Raw genomic sequence first — 27,718 nt, forward strand, 5'->3', positions numbered from 1 at the left:
TACAGTATTATGTTGTCTTTATGCGTCAAAGGGTTTGTGTTCTCAGGAAATGTTTCCTGTTCAACAGGGTTAGGTTGAACAGTTTGGTTAGGCTGAACAGTTTGGTTAGGCTGAACAGTTTGGTTAGGCTGAACAGTTGGGTTAGGCTGAACATAATAGTCTGTATTGGGGTTGCATGTTCTGTCTGACTGATTTGAGATTTATTTTGATCAGAGGCATGAGAAGTGTTCAGGGTGTGTTCTGTGTCTGTCACACACACAGTTAATTGTATTGCGATATTGCACATTGATTTATTACTTCGATTAATTTATTTTCTCCTGCTATTTTGAATAAACTACTGTACTAAATATTTAGTCTTGTGTTTTGTTTGAATTGTATTGCGTACCAATGTGTATGTTTAGTACAGTATGTTCATTCCCCATGTATACACATAGATCTCCATGTTTTGCCCCTACCACGCTCCTAGCGTTAGAGCGGGATGTAACGTTTAACCCAGCAGGCCCCGGACCAAAATAAAGTCCCTGACAGTAACATTAAACTGGTGTTTAATGACCTGTTCTGTCACTACAGGAGTCAAATTTAAGCACAGTAAATCACAACTTACTCCAGCAGCTACTGAGGAGTAGGAAGAAGCTCCAGCAACACATTTAAATCCCTGCTCACTAAACAAGACTGATACAAACAGCTGAGAGAACTAGAGACTAATATTTTATTTTTAGAAAATGGCTTATAGATATAACAGGATCATTCCCTCCTAGCAAATGTCTAGTGCAGAAGAGTTCCTTATATCCAGCTACCCTGTCGTACTTGTACAGCCTTGATGTTCTCTTTGAAAAGCAAAACTTTTCTAAGGCCTTGTTCTGTTTAGATTGATCAGAAGAATGTGACGTTCTCGTAAATCCATCCAATTTTTGCGTGCAATCATTAAAAGATCACACAAGTAAATTAACAAAAATGAATTGTAGGAAGAGCTCTTAGACTGGCCTGAAGCCCTTCGAGGAGCAGCTGGAGGGATTTAAAGAAGTTAAACAAAGCTTTGACGAAACGGCAGAGCTTATTAAGGTAAGACTGCTTTGTAATGTTACAAGGCAATATGAAAGTGTATCAGAATGATAATTTTTTTGTAGCATTTGGCTTGAGCCAAAAGGGGTCCCCTAAATGGACATGAATATTACCCACAAATGTAATTTGACAAAAAGAGGGGTACACCTTCCCACAACTATGAGCAAAAGCCTTAAACTAAGGATTGTGTGGTTTCATGAGTCTAGAAGTTGATTGTTACATCGTGTATATGAACCATAGAGGCAACACTCAAGCCAACATTTTAAGTAAACAAGCAACTAACGTTCCATACAGCCTCTTTAACAGTATATGTTTTGAAAAACTTTTCAGATTGATATGAAATATAGTGTAATGCCTGATGATGATACACTGTCTCCAGAGCCAGGCCCAGCAGACAAATCTGATTCAGGAGGAGTTTGAGAAACTTCACCAGTTTCTACGATATGAAGAGGCAGCCAGGATGGCTGTCCTGAGGGAGGAAGAGAAGGAGGATGATTGACGATATGAACAGAGAGATGGCAGACATTTTAGACACAACGAGAGCCATAAAGAAGGACCTGGTATCTGATGACATCTCATTCCTGCAGGTAAGGACCAATATCTCTGTGTTGTCTAGAGGTTATTTGGGATAGATTTATTGATTAACTGATGACTGATTTCAGTGATTACATGTATTATTGATTCATTTGCTCTTTTGTTCTCCTGCAGAACTACAAGGACATGTTAAAAAGGTAAGGCTACGTCCTATTTGTCCACCACACTTCAGGTGAAGGGTCTGGACACTAACCCTAAGTGATCGGCCTCTTCTCTCTCTCTCTTCCCTGTGGTTCTGAACCCAACCCCACCATATCACTAACTCTTGGATATTCTTCTAGAGCCCAGTGCACAAGCCCAGATCCAGAGCTTGTTTCTGGAGCGCTGATCAATGTGGCAAAGCACCTGGGAAACCTGCAGGTCAGAGTTTTGGAGATGATGCTGAAGTCTGGTAAGAATCAAATCAGACTCACTGTATTGAACAATGTTCATATCTTCAAACATTTTTAAATTGCATTCAGACAATTTCAGATAAAAAAATATCACTGATCATCTGGCAATAATGTCCCAGTAAATTAAACAAACAGTGGTTCTCTGGTTTTAAACATCTTTTTCTCTGTTCAGCGCCTGTGATTCTGGACCCCAACACTGCCCATCCATGTCTCATCCTGTCTGACGATCTGACCAGTATGAGATTCAGTGATGAGATACGGCTACTTCCTGACAACCCAGAGAGGTTTGATAACTATGGAATGGTCCTGGGCTCTGAGGGCTCTGACTCTGGGACACACAGTTGGGACAGACGTCGGGGACAATACAGAATGGTTTGTAGGTGTAGTCTATAAGTCTGTCCAGAGGAAGGGAGTGGTACAGACTGGACTCTGGCGTGTAGGCTATTATAATACTACTACTACTGTATTTATTTTGCTCCTTTGCACCCCATTATTTCTATTTCTACTTTGCATTTTCTTCCACTACAAATCTACCATTCCAGTGTTTTACTTGCTATATTTTATTTACTTTGCCACCATGGCCTTTTTTTGCCTTTACCTCCCTTATCTCACCTCATTTGCTCACATTGTATATAGACTTATTTTTCTACTGTATTATTGATGCTGTTTGTTTTACTCCATGTGTAACTCTGTGTTGTTGTATGTGTCGAACTGCTTTGCTTAATCTTGGCCAGGTCGCAATTGTAAATGAGAACTTGTTTTCAACTTGCCTACCTGGTGAAAAAAATAAAATAAAGAAATAATGATAAATACTGGGCACGTTGTCCAAAAGGGCCACAGACTGTCCTGACACTGGAAAACAAACCCCATTGGATCAGAGTGCAGCTGGACTGGGACACACTGTCCTTTTACGTCCTTGATAATAACACACTTTTACACAGAGATTGTTTCCATACATCAATATTGGCAGTAATCTCTACGCTGCTAGGATCTTACCAGGGAAAGCCTCTAACAGTGGAACAGCACATTATACCTCCCCATGTTAGCCCTTCTTCCTTTTAACTTGATCAGCTGTTGTGGTACGCTGACGCAACGGAAGGCTCCACTACCTCCGTGATTTGGATTTGTTCGGCAGGATTCAATTATGAACTGTATTATCATATGAATTATTTTATGTTAACAACAAACTACTGGATTGAACCAAATTACAAATCTTTGCTGATCTAATAAAAACAATTGATTCAACAATTCAAATGTCAAAATGTGACTTTTATTCTCTGTATTTCTGTACAAAGTTGGAAAACGTGTCACTGCAGGTGATCATTGTAGAATATATTAAACAATAGAAATATATATCATTGCTACATGATTTGAGAACATGTACAGGTTGTCACAGTCCATGTCTGGCTGACGGGATTGAATATGGGATTCTGGAAGAGGTGCAAGTTAAGAGTTGAATTTCAGGTTTAAACTGGCAGTCTGGCACTGAACAGAACATGTATCCTGAAGGACCTTGGACCTTCTCTTCCAATAGGGTTGAGAACAAGGTGATAGAGAAAGCGGCAGGGAATGAGAGGGGGTTCTGCGGGACAGAGACTACTAACCAGAAGTTATCCCGCCTCATCCACAGCTTTGACACATCTCTACTGTCCCTGACTCCACTCTCCGAGGGTGTCTCAGGGGGAGTCGGGATATGCAAAAAAACACATTTCCCCATTTCAGACATGGGTATAATACACAAGTGTACATGTGTGAAACAGGACAAATATAAGCATCCATCAAATGATTATTATTACTGTCAGACCCCAGATGGCACAGTGCACACAACCCCCATACCTCAATAACTAACGTAATGGGATAAAACACTTGTCCAATATGACCCCCCCCCCAGTTTCTGGTTACAGACAACTCTCTGATACCACCTACAGGGCAGTGGAATTAAATGCACTTCCTAACATATTTCACCATGGGTGCACAGGAAAAAGATGATGCTAATTATTTTTAAGTAGTTATGATAATACCTTCATGATTTGTCAAAAAAAAACTATTATATTTCAAATACAATCTGTGCACTTTTACTATTTTCTCTTGTCACAATTAGTATGTTGATTGAGAAATAAGATAAAATATGAATAATATTGATTATCGACAAATATTTGTTTTCAATATTGTTTTCATGTCTGCCAGTATTTCCTGCTTTGGAACAGAATCAAGTCCTGGCGTTCTTAGGTCCTAAACGCCAACATTAGCTACTTCCAACTAGTCACATGACATATCACACTTGAACACTTTATAACAGTGAGGGGTGTTGGGGTGTCTAAGCAGCTGTGAGGACACAGGCATGCAAAGTTACGCCTGAAAATCTCTAAGGAACCAGGGACAGGTAGAGGTAGCCAATACCTACTGTTGGCGATGGCTGATTGTGTTCTTGGTATTGTCTGTGGTTTGTGTGTGTGAGAGGCCCTAGTCAGGTCAGGTGTTGCTGCTCAGCAGCCTCTCCTGGTTGTGCTTGCGGAAGAAGGCTTTCCCAAACTCATAACAGCTGATCATAATGGCACAGGCTGGGGCCACCTTGATCACCCTGGGAAGGAAACCTAGGAGAGAAAAGTAGGAGAGGGAGTGAAAGGGGGGAGAGAGAGGGGTGGAGGAGAGAGAGTGAAAGGGGGGAGAGAGAGTGAAAGGGGGGGGAGAGGGAGTGATGGGGAGAGAGAGGGGTGGAGGAGAGGGAGTGACGGGGAGAGAGAGGGGTAGAGGGGTGGAGGAGAGGGATAAGGAGAGAAAGTAGGTCACCAGTTAGGAGACTAACCTGAGGTAACTGTGTGTTTTGGGTGAACTATCCCTGTAGCCTGACCTACCTACAAACAGTCCACCCACGCCGTTCTCAGCCACAATCTTGGTCATCACACTGAGAGTGGAGGAGGAGGCCTTGGACGACACTGCAGAGACACATGACAACATAGCTGGGTTAGTAGTACAAGATCACTACACATCAACACATCACTAAAGATCATAAGGATGATTCCATGAATCAGGTGATCAGCCTGGAGTTCTATACCCACAATTCATAGCCTGGAGTTCCCCTATCTCCACCTGCCTCCTGGTCTTCACAACGTCGAAGGGAAGAGTTACTATGGAAGCGATCTGGAGGAAGACATAAACAAGGGTTAGAAATCACACTTATATTTGACAATGCTGCCCTCTAGCAGTATTAGATGGAATAACACCATGTCAGCACAGAAGAAGAGTTACAGAGCTAGAATAACATTAGAAAGGTACAACAAACTATATCAGATATTCGATGTTCAATATATCTAGGTGCTCTACTAGACAGAACAGTTTGAGTTGAGCTGAGAGGACAGCTAGAATACTCACTGATCCAGACACCGCTCCGGATATGAAGGTGATGGCAAACGTTGGCTCTCTGATGTTGTTGTGCTTACACAGCCACGCCTTCCCCTTCTCATAGTTATACCAGTACATGGCTGAGGAGGAAACAGACACAACATGGAACTCCTGTTATCAAACACTAAGAGACAGAGAGAAGGAAAGGGAGAGAGAACAGGGGGCTAGAGAGGAGAGGGAGAGGAGAGAGAGGAGGGAGCTAGAGAGAAGGAGAGAGGGAGCTAGAGAGAAGAGAGAGTGAGAAATAGAGTGTTGTATGCCTGAGATAGTTATATAGTGATAGACATTGTGTTGTGTCTACCTGAGAGAGATAGAGAGATATAGTGATAGATATTGTGTTGTTTCTACCTGAGAGAGATATAGTGATAGACATTGTGTTGTTTCTACCTGAGAGAGATAGTGCTAGACATTGTGTTGTGTCTACCCGAGCGATATAGTGCTAGACATTGTGTTGTGTCTACCTGAGAGAGATATAGTGATAGACATTGTGTTGTTTCTACCTGAGAGAGATAGTGCTAGACATTGTGTTGTGCCTACCTGAGAGATATAGTGCTAGACATTGTGTTGTGTCTACCTGAGAGAGATATAGTGATAGACATTGTGTTGTGTCTACCTGAGAAGGGCACGTCTCTAAGCAGTGTGGGTCCCCAGCCCCTCCAGAGAGACCGCCAGCCCTCGTTGCGTACTGCAGAGTGGATAACCTCACTCAGCTCCCTGTACGAACTTCTCTGGGACTGCATCTTAGTACGGATCAGCTCCAATGGACTGATCACTGTCACAGAGCCCACTGACTCACAGAGAGACAGAGAGAGAGAGAGAGAGAGAGAGCGAAAAAAAACACTTATAAGCACTACACACAGAAAGAGCAGTTAAACAGAGCAGTTAAACACATACATTTCTTTCTCACATGAAAAGGAGGCCATAATTATATCATGGCGCTGGAGAAGATGGCTGATGTTTTACGTGCTCCTAACCAACTGTTTTTTTGTGTTGTTTATAACATATTTTTTAACTTATTTTGTATATAATGTTGCTGCTACCGTCTCTTAAGACCGAAAATAACTTCTGAACATCAGAAGGGCGATTACTCACCACCAACTGGCAGGCACTTTTATTTCCTTTAACGAGCCCGACATGAAGGACATACTGCTTTCCCGGGAACAGGCCCAAATCCCCGTCATTTGCGTGGAGAGAAGACGGAGAAAGACAGGGCGAAGGTCGGGCTGCCTTCTGAGAATTCGTAGGCCTTCCTTTCTACTAGCTAACGTGCAATCATTGGAAAATAAAATCGACGACCTACGAGGAAGATTAAACGACCAACAGGACATTAAAAACTGTAATATCTTATGCTTCACGGAGTCGTGGCTGAATAACGACATTATCAACATACAGCTGGCTGGTTTTATGCTGTATCGGCAGGATAGAACAGTGGCGTCTGGTAAGACAAGGGGTGGCGGACTATGCATATTTGTAAACAACAGCTGGTGCACGATATCTAAGGAAGTCTCGAGGTTTTGCTCACCTGAGGTAGAGTATCTCATGATAAGCTGTCGACCACACTATCTACCTAGAGAGTTTTCATCTGTATTTTTCGTAGCTGTCTACATACCACCACAGACCAATGCTGGCACTAAGACTGCACTCAATGAGCTGTATTCCGCCATAAGCAAACAGGAAAACGCTCATCCAGAGGCGGCGCTCCTAGTGGCCGGGGACTTTAACGCAGGGAAACTTAAATCCGTTTTACCTAATCTACCAGACGAGCTGAACTACTTCCATGCTCGCTTCGAGGCAAATAACACTGAAACATGCATGAGAGCACCAGCTGTTCCGGGCGACTCCGCAGCCAATGTGAGCAAGACCTTTAAACAGGTCAACATTCACAAGGCCAGACGGATTACCAGAACATGTACTGTGAGCATGCGCTGACCAACTGGCAAGTGTCTTCACTGACATTTTCAACCTCTCCCTGCCCGAGTCTGTAATACCAACATGCTTTAAGCAGACCAGCATAGTCCCTGTGCCCAAGAACACTAAGGTAACCTGCCTACATGACTACCAACCCATAGCACTCATGTCTGTAGCCATGAAGTGCTTTGAAAGGCTGGTCATGGCTCACATCAACACCATCATGCCGGAAACCCTAGACCCATTCCAATTTGCATACCGCCCTAACAGATCCACAGATGACGCAATCTCTATTGCACTCCACGCTGCCCTTTCCCACCTGGACAAAAGGAACACCTATGTGAGAATGCTATTCATTGACTACAGCTCAGCGTTCAACACCATAGTGCCCTCAAAGCTCATCAATAAGCTAAGGACCCTGGGACTAAACATCTCCCTCTGCAACTGGATCCTGGACTTCCTGACGGGCCGCCCCCAGGTGGTAAAGGTAGGTAACAACACATCCGCCACGTTGATCCTCAACACTCAGGGGTGCGTGCTCAGTCCCCTCCTGTACTCCCTGTTCACTCATGACTGCACGGCCAGGCACGATTCCAACACCATCATTAAGTTTACCGATGACACATTTTACATTTACATTTAAGTAATTTAGCAGACGCTCTTATCCAGAGCGACTTGGTAGGCCTGATCACCGACGAGACAGCCTATAGGGAGGAGGTCAGAGACCTGGCCGTGTGGTGCCAGGACAACAACCTCTCCCTCAACGTGATCAAGACAAAGGAGATGATTGTGGACTTCAGGAAAAGGAGGACCGAGCACACCCCCATTCTCATCGACTGGGCTGTAGTGGAGCAGGTTGAGAGCTTGAAGTTCCTTGGTGTCCACATCACCAACAAACTAACATGGTCCAAGCACACCAAGACAGTCGTGAAAAGGGCACGACAAAACCTATTCCCCCTCAGAAGACTGAAAATATTTGGCATGGGTCCTCAGATCCTCAAAATGTTCTACAGCTGCACCATCGAGAACATCCTGACCGGTTGCATCACTGCCTTGTAAGGCAACTGCTCTGCCTCCGACCGCAAGGCACTACAGAGGGTAGTGTGTACGGCCCAGTACATCACTGGGGCCAAGCTTCCTGCCATCCAGGACCTCTACACCAGGCAGTGTCAGAGGAAGGCCCTAAAAATTGTCAAAGACTCCAGCCACCCTAGTCATAGACTGTTCTCTCTGCTACTGCACGGCAAGCCGTACCGGAGCACCAAGTCTAGGTCCAAGAGGCTTCTAAACAGCTTCTACCTCCAAGCTATAAGACTCTTGAACATCTAATCAAATGGCTACCCAGACTATTTGCATTGCCCCCCCCCCCCTTTATGCCGCTGCTACTCTCTTATTATTTAAGCATAGTCACTTTATTAACTCTAACTACATGTAGATATTACCTCAATTACCTCAACTAACCGGTGCCCCTGCACATTGACTCTGTACCGGTACCCCCTGTATATAGTCTCGCTATTTATTGTTATTTTACTCTTTAATAACATGTTACTTAAATTTCTTATTCTTATTCTTTAAACTGCATTGTTGGTTAGGGGCTTGTAAGTATGCATTTAACTGTAAGTTCTACACCTGTTGTATTCGGCGCATGTGACTAATAACATTGGATTTGATTTGATTGAAAATAAGGTGTCTGTTGTTTCCATTTTCATTTGAAATTTTGCAGGATGAAATCTCTTGAGATGCACCATCTCGTTTTCAAGAGTGTCCCAACATACATATACACTGCTCAAAAAAATAAAGGGAACACTAAAATAACACATCCTAGATCTGAATGAATGAAATAATCTTATTAAATACTTTTTTCTTTACATAGTTGAATGTGCTGACAACAAAATCACACAAAAATAATCAATGGAAATCCAATTTATCAATCCATGGAGGTCTGGATTTGGAGTCACACTCAAAATTAAAGTGGAAAACCACACTACAGGCTGATCCAACTTTGATGTAATGTCCTTAAAACAAGTCAAAATGAGGCTCAGTAGTGTGTGTCCTCCACGTGCCTGTATGACCTCCCTACAATGCCTGGGCATGCTCCTGATGAGGTGGCGGATGGTCTCCTGAGGGATCTCCTCCCAGACCTGGACTAAAGCATCCACCAACTCCTGGACAGTCTGTGGTGCAACGTGGCGTTGGTGGATGGAGCGAGACATGATGTCCCAGATGTGCTCAATTGGATTCAGGTCTGGGGAACAGGCGGCCCAGTCCATAGCATCAATGCCTTCCTCTTGCAGGAACTGCTGACACACTCCAGCCACATGAGGTCTAGCATTGTCTTGCATTAGGAGGAACCCAGGGCCAACCGCACCAGCATATGGTCTCACAAGGGGTCTGAGGATCTCATCTCGGTACCTAATGGCAGTCAGGCTAACTCTGGCGAGCACATGGAGGGCTGTGCGGCCCCCCAAAGAAATGCCACCCCACACCATGACTGACCCACCGCCAAACCGGTCATGCTGGAGGATGTTGCAGGCAGCAGAACGTTCTCCACGGCGTCTCCAGACTCTGTCACGTCTGTCACATGTGCTCAGTGTGAACCTGCTTTCATCTGTGAAGAGCACAGGGCGCCAGTGGCGAATTTGCCAATCTTGGTGTTCTCTGGCAAATGCCAAACGTCCTGCACGGTGTTGGGCTGTAAGCACAACCCCCACCTGTGGACGTCGGGCCCTCATACCACCCTCATGGAGTCTGTTTCTGACCGTTTGAGCAGACACATGCACATTTGTGGCCTGCTGGAGGTCATTTTGCAGGGCTCTGGCAGTGCTCCTCCTGCTCCTCCTTGCACAAAGGCGGAGGTAGCGGTCCTGCTGCTGGGTTGTTGCCCTCCTATGGCCTCCTCCACGTCTCCTGATGTACTGTCCTGTCTCCAGGTAGCGCCTCCATGCTCTGGACACTACGCTGACAGACACAGCAAACCTTCTTGCCACAGCTCGCATTGATGTGCCATCCTGGATGAGCTGCACTACCTGAGCCACTTGTGTGGGTTGTAGACTCCGTCTCATGCTACCACTAGAGTGAAAGCACCGCCAGCATTCAAAAGTGACCAAAACATCAGCCAGGAAGCATAGGAACTGAGAAGTGGTCTGTGGTCACCACCTGCAGAACCACTCCTTTATTGGGGGTGTCTTGCTAATTGCCTATAATTTCCACCTGTTGTCTATTCCATTTGCACAACAGCATGTGAAATGTATAGTCAATCAGTGTTGCTTCCTAAGTGGACAGTTTGATTTCACAGAAGTGTGATTGACTTGGAGTTACATTGTGTTGTTTAAGTGTTCCCTTTATTTTTTTGAGCAGTGTATATATATATATTTATTTTTAAAATTTTTCTTAAAGTACTTAGTAAGAAGAAGAATATGGCAACTACTATCTAATAATAATAATAATAACAAGTAAATAATTATAATGATAATCAAATATAATTACATTAACAGCATAAAAAGTTGTTGTACAACTACTAATAGGCTTATAACTAATAAAAACTACTGCTACAACTACTAATACAACTAAGTACCTATAATATAGAGTATACATACATATTTACAAATATCCTCACATGGTGATGTTTCTATTAGTTAAAAACACAAACAGTTTGTTCTTAACAGTTGAAAAAGGGTTTCGTAAATGCGCTGTGTGATTACAATGTCCTGGTTTCTGTAGCTAAATGATTCCAGTCACTCAGGCCTTTGTACCGTATCTGAACGATCTTACTCCAACCCCCTTTTGGAATTGCTGCCGTTGTCGAAAGTAGTGCCAGTTTTGTGAAGTTAGGTATTCCTTAATATATACAGGGAACTTTAAGTTGATACATTTAAAAAGGAACTAGTACCAATGCAGTGGTCTTCTTTTTGGGATTGACAGCTAGTTTAGTGATTCAGACATTGTTCAATGATGTCTTATAATGGCATCCAAGAATGAATCTGCAAAGATAGTTATAAATGACATCTAATTCGCAAAGTAAGGTCTTGGTTGTGTTTTGATAGATGATATCACCATAGTCTAGGATAGGAAGCAGCAGTTGGGTTACTAAGGTCTTTCTAGTGGATAGACAAAACAACGTTAATCACTCTATCACTATTTATAGCTCTCAAGTATACATCACCACAGTGACCTGTAAGGTCAGAGGTCAGCTCACCTCTAGCGAGGGCGCCTGCTAGTAGAGGCGCCTCCTCAGCGTGTGACCCCATCCTGACCCTCAGGGCAGCACGCAGTTGGTCGTAACACGTGAAGTAGATCACCGTCGCCGGGACCGCCATGATACTGCAAGAAGCATTAACAGAGATGCAAATCTAATGTTTCCTCAAGAACCCTGACTCATTCAAATCAGGCATTACAAACAAGAAACCAACAGATGAAATATCCATAAACAATGAATAAAATGAATCAGCTTTTACCATATCAGACACAAAACAAATGGGTACAAGCAAGAGGTACAAATAAAATGTTCCCAAAATAATCAACAGCCCATGACTCAGCCGATTACAACACCGCTCAGACACAAATCCAGGACTGAGAGATTTAAAATAAAACATTAACAAATCAAATATCGATAAACCCTGAGTCTGCAAAATCAGTGTCCATCCGTACTGCTCGATACAAATGAGCAGAATAATGGGAAGCAATCGTAAACAACTGAATTATCAATAGACTATGAGTTTGCTGAATCACAGCGGGCCAGCCACTCAAGACACAGCTGACCATAAATCAGTGCTGAAGGCAAGTAAGCAGTGTGAATTAGTAATGAGGCAGAGTAACGGCAGACTTCAGACTCACAGGGTTGGAGGGAGGCCGCTCCATAACGACTTGATACCTTCCCTGCGGACTATCTTAATAAAGGCATCCTGCAGAGAGAGGGTCAAAGAACCAGAGCAATAACTAATACATGATACTAAGGGTTCACATACTTTTTCTTGCCACTGTACATCTTTATAATGCTTGTGGTTAGCTTTCAATGGGTCCATCACTTGAGGCTGGTTCCAAGTCCCACGGGCTGTGGCGGTCATGAAATTTTGTCAGCCGGTGATTGTCAAGCAAATAACAGCCGGTCTAATGGTAACTGACAGTTAATTAACATAAACACATTTAACATCTCCTGGTTTCCACACATAGCCTACAAGCTACTGATGCAGACCTTTGGAACATCTACATTTTAAAAAGTGTAATAAATCCATGTAATATAGCCTACACCATCACAATAAATCCATGATTTATTTTCGACAGGTGTAAAGAAATATGATATGAAGAAAATGTAGTCTCTTTCAGATGAACAGAATAGCATACTCTGAGTTGTCCTTATGTTAGGTCCTGATCTGGCTATGCCATATGGCTGTGGGCTACACTAGTTCATTTAGCAGACAAGATTTGCTTAGAATTCCGTAGCATTGTTTTATATTATGAAGAATACCATTGAACATAGCATAATAAAATAGAAAGGATATTTTCTCCAAACGATTTGAGAGAGTGTCCACATGCGGCTATTCTGTGTTGAGCGGTTTACAAAGAAACAGGTAATCCTATTTGCTTAATTTAGAGTTATTTATGTATCTTTAGTTGTGATTCAAACATTGGGCTATATGGTTTTGCTTTTTAATACATTCTAAGGCTGCAAGAAGTAAGTAATGATGATTAGAAAAAAGTTGCATGAAAGACATAAGCTTTGCTTTGTTTGTTGAAGTGTATACAGTGCAGGCTGTACACACTTAATCAGTCTCTCAATCACAATTCGACAAGCACTTGATAATGCCTCAAATTTCCCGGTGGCATCCCCTTTGTGTGGCCGTAATGCCCCCTAAAAAAAATCCATGCCTTTTGCGGCCAGTGGCCGTGGTGCCCTTGGGCTGAATATAATAATTATAATTACCTTCTCCTGGCTGCGCGCTCCGAAGCACCTCTCACTCATAACCACTAGCATCCCCAAAAAATTTTTTTAAAGATGAGGCTGATGCAACAGATCAAAACTTTAAGCTTAACATTTTAATAAACGATTAGGCTATTTATATTTGCATTATATGCGCAGCAATGCGCACACGGCAGTAGGCTAGAAGCGCGACTGTTCCATTAGTGGGAAAACACCATTCTCAAAAGTGACCGCAAATGCGATTATGCATGTAATGATTTTATTATAAAGGTGCCTTTTTATGGTGAAAATGATCTTCCCCAAACTTGAAACTAACGCATACGCATATGTATGCCAGTTAGGCTCTACACCCATTGTGACGCAGATTAATGTGCTTCATTTTAATAAGTTATTTGGCCACTTTAGTTGTGATACAAACCTTGTCAAAACATATAGGCCTATGGGCTAGGCTACATGAGGTGTGTGACTATAATTAGAAAAATTCGCAAAAAAAAGGCATGTGCTGTTTGTTGCCTTACGCTGGGCATCATCCACAAGTGATATTATATCATTCACAAGTGATATGCTAATATTGTCACCCATCAGACTATTCTTGATTTAACCTTGTCTTTACATAAACTAAATAATATATGTGTGAAATTTGTTTTGATTTAGAATGGACAATTTTCATGCACCCGTTTAGAAATTAGGGGGGGAAAAAAGACATCATGCACTTAAATAGCAAATGGAGGATGCTTTTCCCATGGTTCATTATCATGCCAGCCAGGTAGGCTGTACTCCTGTTGTAAAGATAAGCAATGTGCTTAATATTAGGAAAGTTGAGAAATAAATATAGTAGGCCTAGTCAATAGAAATCTGATGGGATCCTTATCTTTTTAAAAGAGGCCATCACTCTGTTTTCTCACGCGACTGCATAGCCTATAGAAAGGTTGCACAACATGAGCTCATTGACTCTCATGAAGTGTTTGATTAGATTTTCTATTACATTTGCATTGATGTCAGAGTGATTAGAGGGACAATAGAGTGCTGAGTACCAGGCAGTTAGCAAGTTTGGTAGGCTACTAATGACCATCAGCAGCATCAGAGCTTGGAGAAGCCTAATTACCGTGGCTAAACGGTCATGTGGAATTTGACTGCCATCATGACTCATGACCGCCCGTGGGGCAGTAATACAGTCACCGTAACAGCCCTAGTCCCATCCCACCCATAGCCTCTGACCCTTGGCCACAATGAGCAATATCTCAATGTTACCCTCTGATAGGCTACACAGAATTTTCATCACATTGCACACACAAACCCAATCCTTGCATATCTAGATGGGGGTTGGGAGTTGGCTAGAGATGTTTACCAGAGTGCCATTGAAGTGGCCGGGGGCCTTGTACCAGGCCTTGGAGTTGCCGTTCGTACAGACACAGGTATGGTCCATCAGGCCATTGCAATACACAAAGCATTTCCCTGGAGAACAATGAAGACATACATAATGGGTTGAGCACTGTGGTTTAGAGAGAGGACAGAGGAATGGTAGGTTACATTGATTATTGTCTTATTACCTTTGGGAAAAGGACTTTTCTGAGCCTGGAGTCTGATCTTGACAACATCCAGAGGTGTGACTGAAAAAAGACAGTTGTACAACCAGTTTAAATATTTAAATATAATAGTTCCACAATCACATTCATATACACACACATACATACATACATACATACATACATACATACATACATACATACATACATACATACATACATATATATAGTCAGTGTAGGGGAGGGTTCCCGTGCTCACCAAACAATGACGTCAGGAGAGCCCCTGAGCAGGAAGCCAACATCTGTTGAAATGGAGTAATGCCATTGGTGTCGACGGGCACAGGATTTTTAACAGAATTACCACTCATCTTTCCTACGAAAGATATTCAAAACAACATTTGATTCAGTTGTTGTTATAAACATTTAATTGACCAATAAATTCTTGTTGAATTCTGGCCAGTGACAATTTGTAATCATTATGTTTACCTTAGAGAAGCTTCTTGCTAGCTATATTGCGGGAACTAGAAGCTAGCTAACTTATTTATCTAGCTACTCTTCCACAGTGGACAAGTAGTCTTGCTCTTTGTCAGCGACGGAATTCAAAGCAAACCCATTTTAAATGTGATGTCCCGGTATTCTTATAACTCGTATCTGCGTACATGTGCTTCATGGGGCAATTCCACAATACAAGGCTTCATTCAACTAGATAAAGTGAAAGAAGAATATTTAGTTTACCCAACATGACATTTGTAAAAATATTTTGACTTTCAGCAGAGCACATTCTTGGCACAATGAGAGCCAGCACATGGTTACAGCTACACTAGCTAACTAACTAAATACCTATAAATATGACAAATTCCAATTTCTCAATAAATTATTCGTTAAGGATAAAGTCATCAGTTGCTTGCTTGATACATTTTTACTTTTAAAAAATATGTGGAAACATCGCATTCGAAAGCAATGATAACTTTCAGCAACAACACCCCCTTTTTGGAATGACGGGATTTTTCGAAGCGGGAAAGAACAGAACATCTATGGCACAACAAAATATTATGGCAACAAAGTAATCTTAGCGGAACCAAAACAATTTAAAGATACTGTACTGAACTTTCGTGAAAATCGGCGGGAACAAATGTCAATTTACGGAAATGTATTGTTTTACAAGACCACGGGCTCTCACGAGGTATATATGAACTTTTAGCCAATGATTTAGCAAGCTAACGTTACTTAGTAGCTAGCTGGCAGATTCCACTTCCTGTAGTTTATAAAACAGGCTATAAAAACAAATAAATTGCCGTGGTACGGTTTTGTTGCTTGCTTGGGTCTGTTCGTTTTCTTTGAAGTCCTATTTTTCTATTTTAAACTTCTCTAACTATGTCAATATTTACATTACTTTTTAAACTTATTTTTGTTTGTTTTTAAAGCTAACGATTTTATGCAGTTTAGCTAGATAACGTTACAACGGTTAACGTCGGCATCCATTAACTCAGTTTGTAAACATGTCTATTGCTTACAACACAGGAGAATACAAGGATATTCTATTCTCCTCTCAAATTATATTGAATAAGATGAAATCTAGACGCACCCAAAGGTCTACAAAACCCCGTTTACAAGGTAAGGGATATTTTTAAACATGTAACTAGCGAACGTTATTACTACATTGTTGATGAGCCTTATCTACAAGAAAGTTCCGTCAAAAATTGAAACTAACTTTGCTACTTTTTCAGACCCCAAACTCGCTGATAAGGGGCACAAGTCAGCATCGAAGAGCCATGCCAAACCACCATGTGAATCTTATCCTGCCCAAAAAAAGCCTTTCACTGGGAAACTATTCTACTTAGATTTGCCATCAAACAGAAGAGCAGAGACATTAGAGAATGATATCAAAAGGTTTGGAGGGGTAAGTGAATATGTGTTTACATCTGTTAGCATTTGACATCATGACATAGACAGTAAAGTATTATAGCAAATTGAATGTGGATGATACAGTTATCAGCTTGCCTGCCTTTAACAAAAGGGATAATAATTCCTGAGCCAGCGAAATAGGACATTCAAATTGACAGGTTGTGTGAATTGTTAATAAGCTGTTGTGTTGACATACTGCTGATCATGGACCATTTTGAAGTGAAATGACAACTTGCTGCCTTTCACACCAATGTGGCTACTGTGTACTTACTGTGGAGGAGGAGTGGCTTTCAGTCTTTTGGAACATAACTCTTCTAGTGATTGCTTCTGTCTTGTTACCAGAGTTGTTATCTCTCTGGTTGACTCACTTTGATACAATATACATACAGTAAGTTATTGTCCATTTACATAGAAATTCATTTTGTGAAGTCAGCATACAAACACTACACTATAATACATGTAGTACGGAAAACATTGGAAAGTTAGTACTCAAGTCACACATATTTAAAGTCTGCGGCCTAACTGTCCGACCATGTACTGGGCCTGCATCTGTCCTATGTCCCACTGTTCAGCAACCTGATAGCTGACGCAATCAAGCACAACCTGCTCCTATTCTTGCTGAACAGTGGGACCTATATCTCCTTCCGGAGTGCAGCAGCTCAAAACTTTGTGCAAGATTGTGCGTGTGGGGTCCTATTAGAGGCCCTGAAGCCCCTTGCACTGCTGCCTGCTGTCATTTCTCTCTTTTCACCACCATTTTAAATACAGTATTTGATTAATACTCTGGCTCAGGATGGACCTTGTGTGTTCTTCCCCCAAATCAAAGTTTATTTGTCACGTGCGCCGAATACAACAGGTGTAGACCTTACAGTGAAATGCTTACCTACAGGCTCTAACCAATAGTGCAAAAAAGGTGTTAGGTGAACAATGGGTAAGTAAAGAAATAAAACAACAGTAAAAAGACAGGCTATAAAAGTAGCGAGGCTACATGCAGACACCGGTTAGTCAGGCTGATTGAGGTAGTATGTACATGTAGATATGGTTAAAGTGACTGCAAATATGATGAAGAGAGAGTAGCAGTAGCGTAAAAGAGGGGTTGGTGGGTGGCGGGACACAATGCAGACAGCCCGGTTAGCCAATGTGTGGGAGCACTGGTTGGTTGGCCCAATTGAGGTAGTATGTACATGAATGTATAGTTAAAGTGACTATGCATGTATGATAAACAGAGAGTAGCAGCAGCATAAAAAGAGAGGTTGGTTGGGGGGGGGGGGGCACACAATGCAAATAGTCTGGGTAGCCATTTGATAACCTGTTCAGGAGTCTTATGGCTTGGGGGTAAAAAGTGTTGAGAAGCCTTTTTCTCCTAGACTTGGCACTCCGGTACGGCTTGCCATGCGGTAGTAGAGAGAACAGTCTATGACTGGGGTCTTTGACAATTTTTAGGGCCTTCCTCTGACACCACCTGGTGTAGAGGTCCTGGATGGCAGGCAGCTTTGCCCCAGTGATGTATTGGGCCGTACGCACTACCCTCTGTAGTGCCTTGCGGTCAGAGGCCGAGCAATTGCCGTACCAGGCAGTGATGCAACCGGTCAGGATGCTCTCGGTGTTGCAGGATCTCAGGGCCCTTGACAAATCTTTTTAGTTTCCTGAATAGGCTTTGTCGTGCCCTCTTCACGACTGTCTTGGTGTGTTTGGACCATTTCTAGTTTGTTGTTGATATGGACACGAAGGAACTTGAAGCTCTCAACCTGCTCCACTACAGCCCCGTCGATGAGAATGGGGGCGTGCTCGGTCCTCCTTTTCCTGTAGTCCACAATCATCTCCTTAGTCTTGGTTACATTGAGAGAGAGGTTGTTATTCTGGCACCACCCGGCCAGGTCTCTGACCTCCTCCCTATAGGCTGTCTCGTCGTTGTCGGTGATCACTGTTGTGTCGTCTGCAAACTTTTTTATTTTTATTTTACCTTTATTTAACTAGGCAAGTCAGTTAAGAACAAATTCTTATTTTCAATGACGGCCTAGGAACAGTGGGTTAACTGCCTTGTTCAGGGGCAGAATGACAGATTTGTACCTTGTCAGCTCGGGGATTCGATCTTGCAACCTTTCGGTTACTAGTCCAACGCTCTAACCACTATGCTACGCTGCCGCCCTTAATGATGGTGTTGGAGTCGTGCCTGGCCATGCAGTCGTGGGTGAACAGGGAATACAGGAGGGGACTGAGCACGCACCCCAGTGGAGCTCCAGTGTTGAGGATCAGCGTGGCAGATGTGTTGCTACCTACCCTGACCACCTGGGGCGGCCCGTCAGGAAGTCCAGGATCCAGTTGCAGAGGGAGGTGTTTAGTCCCAGGATCATTAGCTTAGTGATGAGCTTTGAGGGTACTATGGTGTTGAACGCTGAGCTGTAGTCAATGAACAGCATTCTCACATAAGTGTTCCTTTTGTCCAGGTGGGAAAGGGCCGTGTGGAGTGCAATAGAGATTGCATCATCTGTGGATCTGTTTGGACGGTATGCAAATTAGTGGGTCTAGGGTTTCTGGGATAATGGTGTTGATGTGAGCCATTGCCAACCTTTCAAAGCACTTCATGGCTACGGACGTGAGTGCTACGGGTCTGTAGTCATTCAGGCAGGTTGCCTTTGTGTTCTTGGGCACAGGGACTATGGTGGTCTGCTTGAAGCATGTTGGTAATACAGACTCAATCAGGGACATGTTGAAAATGTCAGTGAAGACACTTGCCAGTTGGTCAGCACATGCCCGGAGCACACGTCCTGGTAATCCGTCTGGCCCCGCAGCCTTGTGTATGTTGACCTGTTTAAAGGTCTTACTCACGTCGGCTACGGAGAGCGTGATCACAGTTGTCCGGAACAGCTGATGCTCTCATGCATGCCTCAGTGTTGTTTTCCTTGAAGCGAGCATAGAAGTGATTTAGCTCGTCTGGTAGGCTTGTGTCACTGGGCAGCTCGCGGCTGTGCTTCCCTTTGTAGTCTGTAATAGTTTGCAAGCCCTTCCACATAAGATGAGCGTCGGAGCCGGTGTAGTATGATTCAATCTTAGCTCTGTATTGACGCTTTGCCTGTTTGATGGTTCATCGCAGGGCATAGCAGGATTTCTTGTAAGCTTCTGGGTTAGAGTCCCGCACCTTGAAAGCGGCAGCTCTACCCTTTAGCTCAGTGCGAATGTTGCCTGTAATCCATGGCTTCTTTATTGATAAAGTCAGTGACTGATGTGGTGTACTCCTCAATGCCATCGGAAGAATCCCGGAACATGTTCCAGTCTGTGATAGCAAAACAGTCTTGTAGTTTAGCATCTGCTCCATCTGACCACTTTTTTTTATAGACCGAGACACTGGTGCTTCCTTTAATTTTTGCTTGTAAGCAGGAATCAGGAAGATAGAGTTGTGGTCAGATTTACCAAATGGAGGGCGAGGGAGAGCTTTGTATGCGTCTCTGTGTGTGGAGTACAGGTGATCATTTAACATGTTGATAGAAATTTGGTAGAACTGATGTAAGTTTCCCTGCATTAAAGTCTCTGGCCACTAGGAGCGCAGCCTTTGGGTGAGTGGTTTCCTGTTTGCTTATTTCCTTGTACAGTTGACTGAGTGCGGTCTTAGTGCCAGCATCTGTCTGTGGTGGTAAATAAACAGCCACGAAAAGTATGGCTGAAAACTCTCTAGGCAAGTAGTGTGGCCTGCAATTTATCACAATATACTCTACTTCAGGCGAGCAAAATCTAGAGACTTCCTTAGATTTCGTGCACCAGCTGTTGTTTACAAATATGCACAGACCGTCCCCCCTCGTGTCTAACCCAGTGTCTCTGTCCCCTCTCTCAGACGGTGGAGAAGTTCTTCAGCAAGGAGATCAAGTACCTGGTGTCTAATAAGAGAGAGGCCAGGTATGTGCAGTGTCATGGCCGTGACTCACTTGTCCCAAGCCCTGACTCTGGGCACAGCTCCCCCCACTCTCGCCCCCGTCCCGACAGCCACAGAGACAGCCTCAAAGGAAGCTCCCAGGGCCAGACAGACATGGTGAGCCAACTATTCCTCTCTGTGTCTCAATGGTATCTGTATCTCAGTGGGATAATTTTCCATGATCTGCTGTATAACCGAAGCTATCCATATATATATTTATCCATCTCTCCCTATCTCTCTGGTATTTGACAGGTGGTCATAAGCAGGGGCAAGTCTTTTGTGAGGAGAGTCGTAAAAGAGCAGGTTTGTTAAGATCCTCACTAATGAGTTTGGCAAGCTATTTCCAACCTAATGCTTGCTACATGTTACTTTTATTGTTTCTGACTGATAGTCGTCAGGAACTTCAGGAAAGTTTGCACTTTGGATCAAAATGTTTGTTCATACTTCAGGAGAAACTTTGGATTTCAGTTCTTCGGTTAAGATGTTTATTTGTTTTTACCCTGTAGGTGAGAATACAAGTCAACGAGATCCTGTCCAATGCTCTGGAGTGGGGAGTGAAAATCCTGTACATTGATGGTAACATGTCTATTCATTTGTTTGATAAGAAATGTTGACATAATGCTTATTATGACAATGATACTTTCGTATGCAAAAAATATTTTTTGAATTTCCTTCAATTCCAGATGTAATCGCTTATATGGAAAAGAAGAAAAGGAATGTTAAGTATACTGCTGAAAAGCCAACCGCAACCACAGCTGCTGTCAAGAAAAGTGTAAGTCATGTTTCTTGACTGATATTTTGACAGTTCTTTCCTGGAATAACATATCACTTACATGAGTCTTGTGTGTTATTCCTTACTAATGTAGGCCAAAGGAGAACCTACAGGAAAACCTGCCTTCCAGAAGTATATGGGTAAATAATGTCCTGTTGCATGTGACTCTGTTGTCTGTTTACCGCTTCATCACTGTATTGTTATAGAGAACTTCTAAAACCTTCTACGTATATCGTCTCAGTAGATTAAGGTTGAGGTTGATAGTGGTTCTACGATAACACTGGTATTCACAGGAGGTCGGTGGCACCTTAATTGGGGAGGACGGGCTTGTGGTAATGGCTGGAGCAGAATCAGTGGAATGGTATCAAATACATTTTTTATTTTATTTATTTAACTAGGCAAGTCAGTTAAGAACAAATTCTTATTTACAATGATGGCCTACCCCGGATGACGCTGGGCCAATTGTGCGCCGCCCTCTGGGATTTCCAAACATGGCCAGTTGTGATACAGCCTGGACTCAAACCAGGGTCTGCAGTGACGCCTTGTGCACTGAGATGCAGTGCCTTCGACCGCTGCGCCACTCAGGAGCCCATGTGTTTGATGCCATTCTATTTGCTCCATCCAGCCATTATTATGAGCCGTCCTCCTGTATATCATTATGAGAAGTTATTTGAACCAGACATACAGTGAGGGAAAAAAGTATTTGATCCCCTCCTGATTTTGTACGTTTGCCCACTGACAAAGAAATGATCAGTCTATAATTTTAATGGTAGGTTTATTTGAATAGTGAGAGACAGAATAACAACAAAAAATTGATTTGCATTTTAATGAGGGAAATAAGTATTTGACCCCCTCTGAATCAGAAAGATTTCTGGCTCCCAGGTGTCTTTTATACAGGTAACGAGCTGAGATTAGGAGCACACTCTTAAAGGGTGTGCTCCTAATCTCAGTTTGTTACCTGTATAAAAGACACCTGTCCACAGAAGCAATCAATCAAGTCAGATTCCAAACTCTCCACCATGGCCAAGACCAAAGAGCTCTCCAAGGATGTCAGGGACAAGATTGTAGACCTACACAAGACTGGAATGGGCTACAAGACCATCGCCAAGCAGCTTGGTGAGAAGGTGACAACAGTTGGTGCGATTATTCACAAATGGAAGAAACACAAAAGAACTGTCAATCTCCCTCGGCCTGGGGCTCCATGCAAGATCTCACCTCGTGGAGTTGTAATGATCATGAGAACGGTGAGGAATCAGCCCAGAACTACACGGGAGAATCTTGTCAATGATCTCAAGGCAGCTGGGACCATAGTCACCAAGAAAACAATTGGTAACACTACGCCGTGAAGGACTGAAATCCTGCGGCGCCCGCAAGGTCCCCCTGCTCAATAAAGCACATATACATGCCCGTCTGAAGTTTGCCAATGAACATCTGAATGATTCAGAGGACAACTGGGTGAAAGTGTTGTGGTCAGATGAGACCAAAATGGAGCTCTTTTGGCATCAACTCAACTTGCCGTGTTTGGAGGAGGAGGAATGCTGCCTATGACCCCCAAGAACCCCATCCCCACCGTCAAACATGGAGGTGGAAACATTATGCTTTGAGGGTGTTTTTCTGCTAAGGGGACAGGACAACTTCACCGCATCAAAGGGACGATGGACGGGGCCATGTATCGTCAAATCTTGGGTGAGAACCTCCTTCCCTCTGCCAGGGCATTGAAAATGGGTCGTGGATGGGTATTCCAGCATGACAATGACCCAAAACACACGGCCAAAGCAACAAAGGAGTGGCTCAAGAAGAAGCACATTAAGGTCCTGGAGTGGCCTAGCCAGTCTCCAGACCGTAATCCCATAGAAAATCTGTGGAGGGAGCTGAAGGTTCGAGTTGCCAAACGTCATCCTCGAAACCTTAATGACTTGTAGAAGATCTGCAAAGAGGAGTGGGACAAAATCCCTCCTGAGATGTGTGCAAACCCGGTGGCAACTACAAGAAACATCTGACCTCTGTGATTGCCAACAAGGGTTTTGCCACCAAGTACTAAGTCATGTTTTGCAGAGGGATCAAATACTTATTTCCCTCATTAAAATGCAAATCATTTTGTAACATTTTTGACATGCGTTTTTCTGGATTTTTTTGTTGTTATTCTGTCTCTCACTGTTCAAATAAACCTACCATTAAAATTATAGACTGATCATTTCTTTGTCAGTGGGCAAACGTACAAAATCAGCAGGGGATCAAATACTTTTTTCCCTCACTGTAGGCACTGTCTCTAATGCATTGTTCTGTGTTTTGCTCAGGTGGAAGGATCCGTAAACCCTTTGTAAAGGTAGAGGACTCCAGCAGGTGGGTCTATAAAAGAGATGACATACTCCGATGTCTGTAGTATTGACATATTAAGGCAATTCTTATTGTCTTAAGTTGGTGTTTGAGCATGTAATATAGCATCTATCTTATGTCTCTCTGCCAGACATTACCGTCCAATTTATCTGGCCATGCCGAAAATGCCAGAGTTTAACCTAACGTCAGCTCCCCCCTGCAGTCCATTCTATGTAGAGGACCAGGAACACTCTGGGAAGAGACCTAAAGAGCACGGGTATGGAGTCTCATTCACTAAACGCCTCACCTTTCTTAACCCTTCTTGTTGTGAACATAAAGAAAATCCACCAATTACAGAAGAAGCAGTGTGGCAGTATATTCCCCTGTCTTGGCATTTGTGTTTTACCTGATTCACCAAAACATCCAGCTTTTCCTACTGTTGTTGATGAGGATTGCTACAGCAGGAAACGGTTATGTATTGCTTAGCACCCTCTGGGACTAACTGCTAAGTCTTGGTTGCTAGGCAACTAATATGTGATTGAACTTTGACCTGGCTATTACTTACTGACCTATGGGTGTCTCAGGAACCGAGGGGCAAGAGAGTCAGCCAGTGAGGAGAGGGGGCAGGACCGGGGCAGGAGGAACAGGGAGAAGAAACGTGGAGGCTACTGCGAGTGCTGCACGCTCAAATACAACAACATCCAAGCTGTGAGTTAGAATACATCTGTTTAATGTATGTAAACATAGTTAACACGTGTTTATAACGAGGACCTAATCATGTACAAAAGGCCTTATGTACTTGATGTAGTGGTAGCAGACGTAGTAATGCTTGACTTGTGTCTGTATTCTGCAGCACCTGCAGAGCGAGCAGCACAAGGCCTTCTCCAGAACTGATGAGTACGTGGTGGTGGACAGGCTCATCACCACACTGCCCTTCAACTTCAGTCACGTCAAAACAACACAAACTCCAACCACAAGGTGCAGTAGTCTTACATTTTTACAATTGAGTCATTTAGCAGATGTTCTTATCCAGAGCGACTTACAGTAGTGAGTGCATACATTTTCATAATTCCCCGTGGGAATGGAACCCACAACCCTGGCGTTGCAAGCACCATGCGCTACCAATTGTCCACACGAGCAAAATCTACCCAAATCAAAAGTAAATGCACACATATTGAATGCTGTTCAGTCACATGTTTGTTAGGAAAACTAATGCAATGTTGTGTGAAACATTTTGCAGATTGCCTGTTTTTTTTTTTCACCCCTGATTTTCTATGTTGTGCTGATCACCACATCTATAAGTAATTTTTTGTTCCCACAGGTCAAAGTACAGCATAACCTCCCTGTTGTGTGTTCCTGGACCCAGCATACAGATGGAGGGAGGTGTGGAAACCAAAGAGCTGAATGGGGGATTAATGTCCCTCTGGTCTACTACAGTGGAGCCCCCTCTCTCCCAGAGTGTGGAAAACCCCTTGGAACAGCCTCGGAAGCACAGCCGAGGAGCCCCTGTTCCCCACAGCACCAGCGAGGGGGAGAAGAGGTGCTCTTACGTCCCAGACAGACCCCAGCCCAAGCACAGATCCCTGTCCTGCAAACAACGCTGCCGACAGGGATCTCCGCGCAAGCACCCCCAGAGGGCTGGGCTGAGTCAGACACCTGTGTCTAATGCAGAAATAGACCCTTCTACCCATGACTCTGTCGCCAACCCCAGACTTTCCCATCAGGGCCAGAGAACTCACACAGACAAAGATGGCCGCTCTTCATTTGGTCACACAGAGGATTTACAATGTGGCGATCCAGGTGTAGGTGTGAAGGTCCCTTCCAGTCAGCACGAGGTGGCAGGGCCTTCAGAACACCACAAGCTCAGAGCTTTAGAGGAGAGTGAACTGAGTCACGATACGTTGGCTGGGGATACTCTTCCCGGGAATACGGGAGGTGTTCCGGAGCTCGAGGCAGGTGACACGGAGACACACACCCCTCCTGCCAGGACGTTACATAGGAGGGTCAGGGATTACAGACGGAAGAGAAGGAAAGTTGAGAAGCAGCAGACTGCAAAGGAGCAGGAAAAACCGAGCAATGTTCCCAGCAGCTCTCTGCTGAACCTCTGGCAGCTGTTCCACTCCAGTGAGGACATGGAGTGTGAGTTCAGAGGCTTTCCCCACTGTTCGACTCCAGTGAGCAGTGAGAACATAGACTGGGAGTTCCAGGCCTTCCCCAGCTAGAGAGGAGAGTCGGGGGGGGGGGGTTAGGGTGACCCAGAATCTTCCCAATATGAGCACTAACCTGTAACAGACTCACTGTATGAACTTATTGTATGACAGTTTCATTGAGTGTCATAGCAGATCTACATGGGAACCCATTGACTGGCTCTTTAAATTTATGACTTCTATAAAGGGAATAGTTCCCTTCGGGTTGGGAGGGTGGTGGCGCAACACTGTTGTGTTGATTTAACCATGGCAGCTTTTAGTCTACCTGGCTTTTTTACCATGACTGGTTTTATCTGGAGAACAGGCTGGAGCACTATCCTGCATGTGTTCTGGTGTCCAGAGGAACTGCATGGTTGTGTTTTTGGTATGTGGTATTGTAAATGAAAAAAATATATATATAATAATAAATAAAAAGGGATACAACCGAAAGTCTTCTATTGAATTGTCATTACATTTCCGTATGTATTGTACAGGTGAAAAAAGTATCTACGTGATGTCTGTTTGATAAATGAAAGACTACCTAAACCGCTCTGACATGTCTGTGATCAGTTGAATGAGCACATTCTCATAGAGTACATAGCTCTGACCCTGGACATGCTGTGTTACACAAAGGAGAGGACTCCCTCAAGGCTAACTTGTCATAAAGCACATCGTCCTCTTACACAGCCACCAACACAGAGACACTCTGAGACAAGGCGAGAGGGATTGCTTCCTCTTTCCCTCCATAACAGTTGTCATGACGTTGCCCTCTGGGTTTTTTTATGCACCATCCCCCGACCTCTATACTTCTGACACAAGGCTGTGTGAAGGCGGTCGTAAAATTCCAAAGGAGAATGTCCTGCCTCATGGCCCCAGTATAAAGAGACAGAGTGTTTTCATGGAGAGAACAAAGGATTCTTCCACCTCACAGAATTGGAGAACCGAACGACATTTATGTTCTGGAGAAGGTATAAAAGATCAGGTGAAAAATCCAGCTACGAACTGGTCCGCTTGGTACAATTTTGTGAGGCTCATTAGAGACAATATGGCCATATTACCATACTAAGGTTTATATACTAGCCTCAGCGGTGAGACTTACATCAAACGGTTGTATACAATGATTTAATAAGATTAAAGCTATTTGGAATATGTTGAGAGGCTATGTACTGATGTTAATGTGATAGAATTGTATTTCTGTTCAAAGCTTAACTCAGTCATCGGCACGCCCCCAGGGACACAGACAGGACAAGGCGTCACGTGACAGTTTTTCTACGTTCAGTATATAAGCCCACCCAGGGTTACTTTCTATAGACCAGCTTACCTCAGAAGAGAGAGCCAAGGTTTGACCATGCATTCCTCTACTGAAGTTTAACCATACCACGTGGTTAAACTTTTAGACTATCGATACCGACAGAATAATAACAAGTCTTTGATATTAATTAATAGTCTGCAGCTAGAATTTCGATATCATCGAACGCGAAGACCGACGAAACATCCATTCTATAACGACATTAATGAATGTCGCTTTGAAAGATCCATTCTAACCGAGAGAGAGAGAACGCGGACAAAAACTCCAACAGGACAAAAAACTCTCCAACAAGGATCCCGACGACACACTGAGCATAAATATATATTGATTGCAATTGTTCCCGAATGAGTGAGCGTTCATGTGCAAAGGATTAACATATCAATTGTTAATATTTATCAACTCTGTTGCCTTCTCCCAGAACTGCCCGTAGCCTGTTGTTCTGGGAATGATGAGTCAGTAGTTCATTGCTAAACTGTATTTTATATGGATGATTAATGTAGGCCTACTCTGTTTTTGCCAGGC

At 43.4% G+C, this 27,718-nt stretch overlaps 3 protein-coding genes across 7 annotated transcripts; 2 read left to right on the forward strand and 1 right to left on the reverse strand.

Annotated features, from left to right (window-relative positions):
* The first annotated feature begins 764 nt into the window (after positions 1 to 764).
* Positions 765 to 3,303, forward strand: LOC115177474 (tripartite motif-containing protein 35-like). Of its 3 annotated transcripts, XR_003872408.1 has the most exons (6): positions 765 to 1,062; positions 1,442 to 1,649; positions 1,771 to 1,793; positions 1,938 to 2,047; positions 2,221 to 2,494; positions 2,848 to 3,303. XR_003872408.1 is itself a non-coding variant. In XM_029738279.1 (5 exons), the coding sequence occupies exons 2-5, from the start codon at positions 1,554 to 1,556 to the stop codon at positions 2,439 to 2,441; spliced, it is 450 nt and encodes a 149-aa protein (XP_029594139.1). In that variant the 5' UTR covers positions 765 to 1,062; positions 1,442 to 1,553; the 3' UTR covers positions 2,442 to 2,560. The 3 variants fall into 3 exon arrangements, 1 of the variants encoding a protein (XP_029594139.1); XR_003872409.1 differs by lacking the exon at positions 2,848 to 3,303 and having other exon boundaries at positions 1,393 to 1,649; positions 2,221 to 2,560; XM_029738279.1 differs by lacking the exon at positions 2,848 to 3,303 and having other exon boundaries at positions 2,221 to 2,560.
* LOC115177473 (solute carrier family 25 member 40) lies at positions 3,297 to 15,558 on the reverse strand. 2 transcript variants are annotated; one of them, XM_029738278.1, is made up of 11 exons: positions 15,288 to 15,558; positions 15,061 to 15,103; positions 14,826 to 14,885; positions 14,624 to 14,730; positions 12,192 to 12,259; positions 11,554 to 11,678; positions 6,064 to 6,237; positions 5,421 to 5,530; positions 5,108 to 5,189; positions 4,904 to 4,984; positions 3,297 to 4,642 (listed from the first exon to the last, which is right to left on the reverse strand). In XM_029738278.1, exons 2-11 carry the CDS (start codon positions 15,101 to 15,103, stop codon positions 4,521 to 4,523), a joined length of 972 nt encoding a protein of 323 aa, XP_029594138.1. In that variant the 5' UTR covers positions 15,288 to 15,558; the 3' UTR covers positions 3,297 to 4,520. The 2 variants fall into 2 exon arrangements, with proteins under 2 accessions (XP_029594138.1, XP_029594137.1); XM_029738277.1 differs by having other exon boundaries at positions 15,061 to 15,174.
* A 230-nt stretch (positions 15,559 to 15,788) lies between these two features.
* Positions 15,789 to 26,337, forward strand: LOC115177471 (protein DBF4 homolog A). Of its 2 annotated transcripts, XM_029738273.1 has the most exons (13): positions 15,789 to 15,984; positions 16,323 to 16,415; positions 16,529 to 16,701; positions 20,536 to 20,730; positions 20,866 to 20,916; positions 21,120 to 21,189; positions 21,297 to 21,385; positions 21,480 to 21,525; positions 23,683 to 23,728; positions 23,853 to 23,978; positions 24,286 to 24,409; positions 24,555 to 24,679; positions 25,023 to 26,337. In XM_029738273.1, the coding sequence occupies exons 2-13, from the start codon at positions 16,370 to 16,372 to the stop codon at positions 25,921 to 25,923; spliced, it is 1,992 nt and encodes a 663-aa protein (XP_029594133.1). In that variant the 5' UTR covers positions 15,789 to 15,984; positions 16,323 to 16,369; the 3' UTR covers positions 25,924 to 26,337. The 2 variants fall into 2 exon arrangements, with proteins under 2 accessions (XP_029594133.1, XP_029594132.1); XM_029738272.1 differs by having other exon boundaries at positions 15,789 to 16,415.
* The last annotated feature ends 1,381 nt before the right edge of the window (positions 26,338 to 27,718 follow it).

Source organism: Salmo trutta, chromosome 37, assembly GCF_901001165.1.
Source record: "Salmo trutta chromosome 37, fSalTru1.1, whole genome shotgun sequence".
In the NCBI taxonomy this organism is placed as follows: domain Eukaryota; kingdom Metazoa; phylum Chordata; class Actinopteri; order Salmoniformes; family Salmonidae; genus Salmo; species Salmo trutta.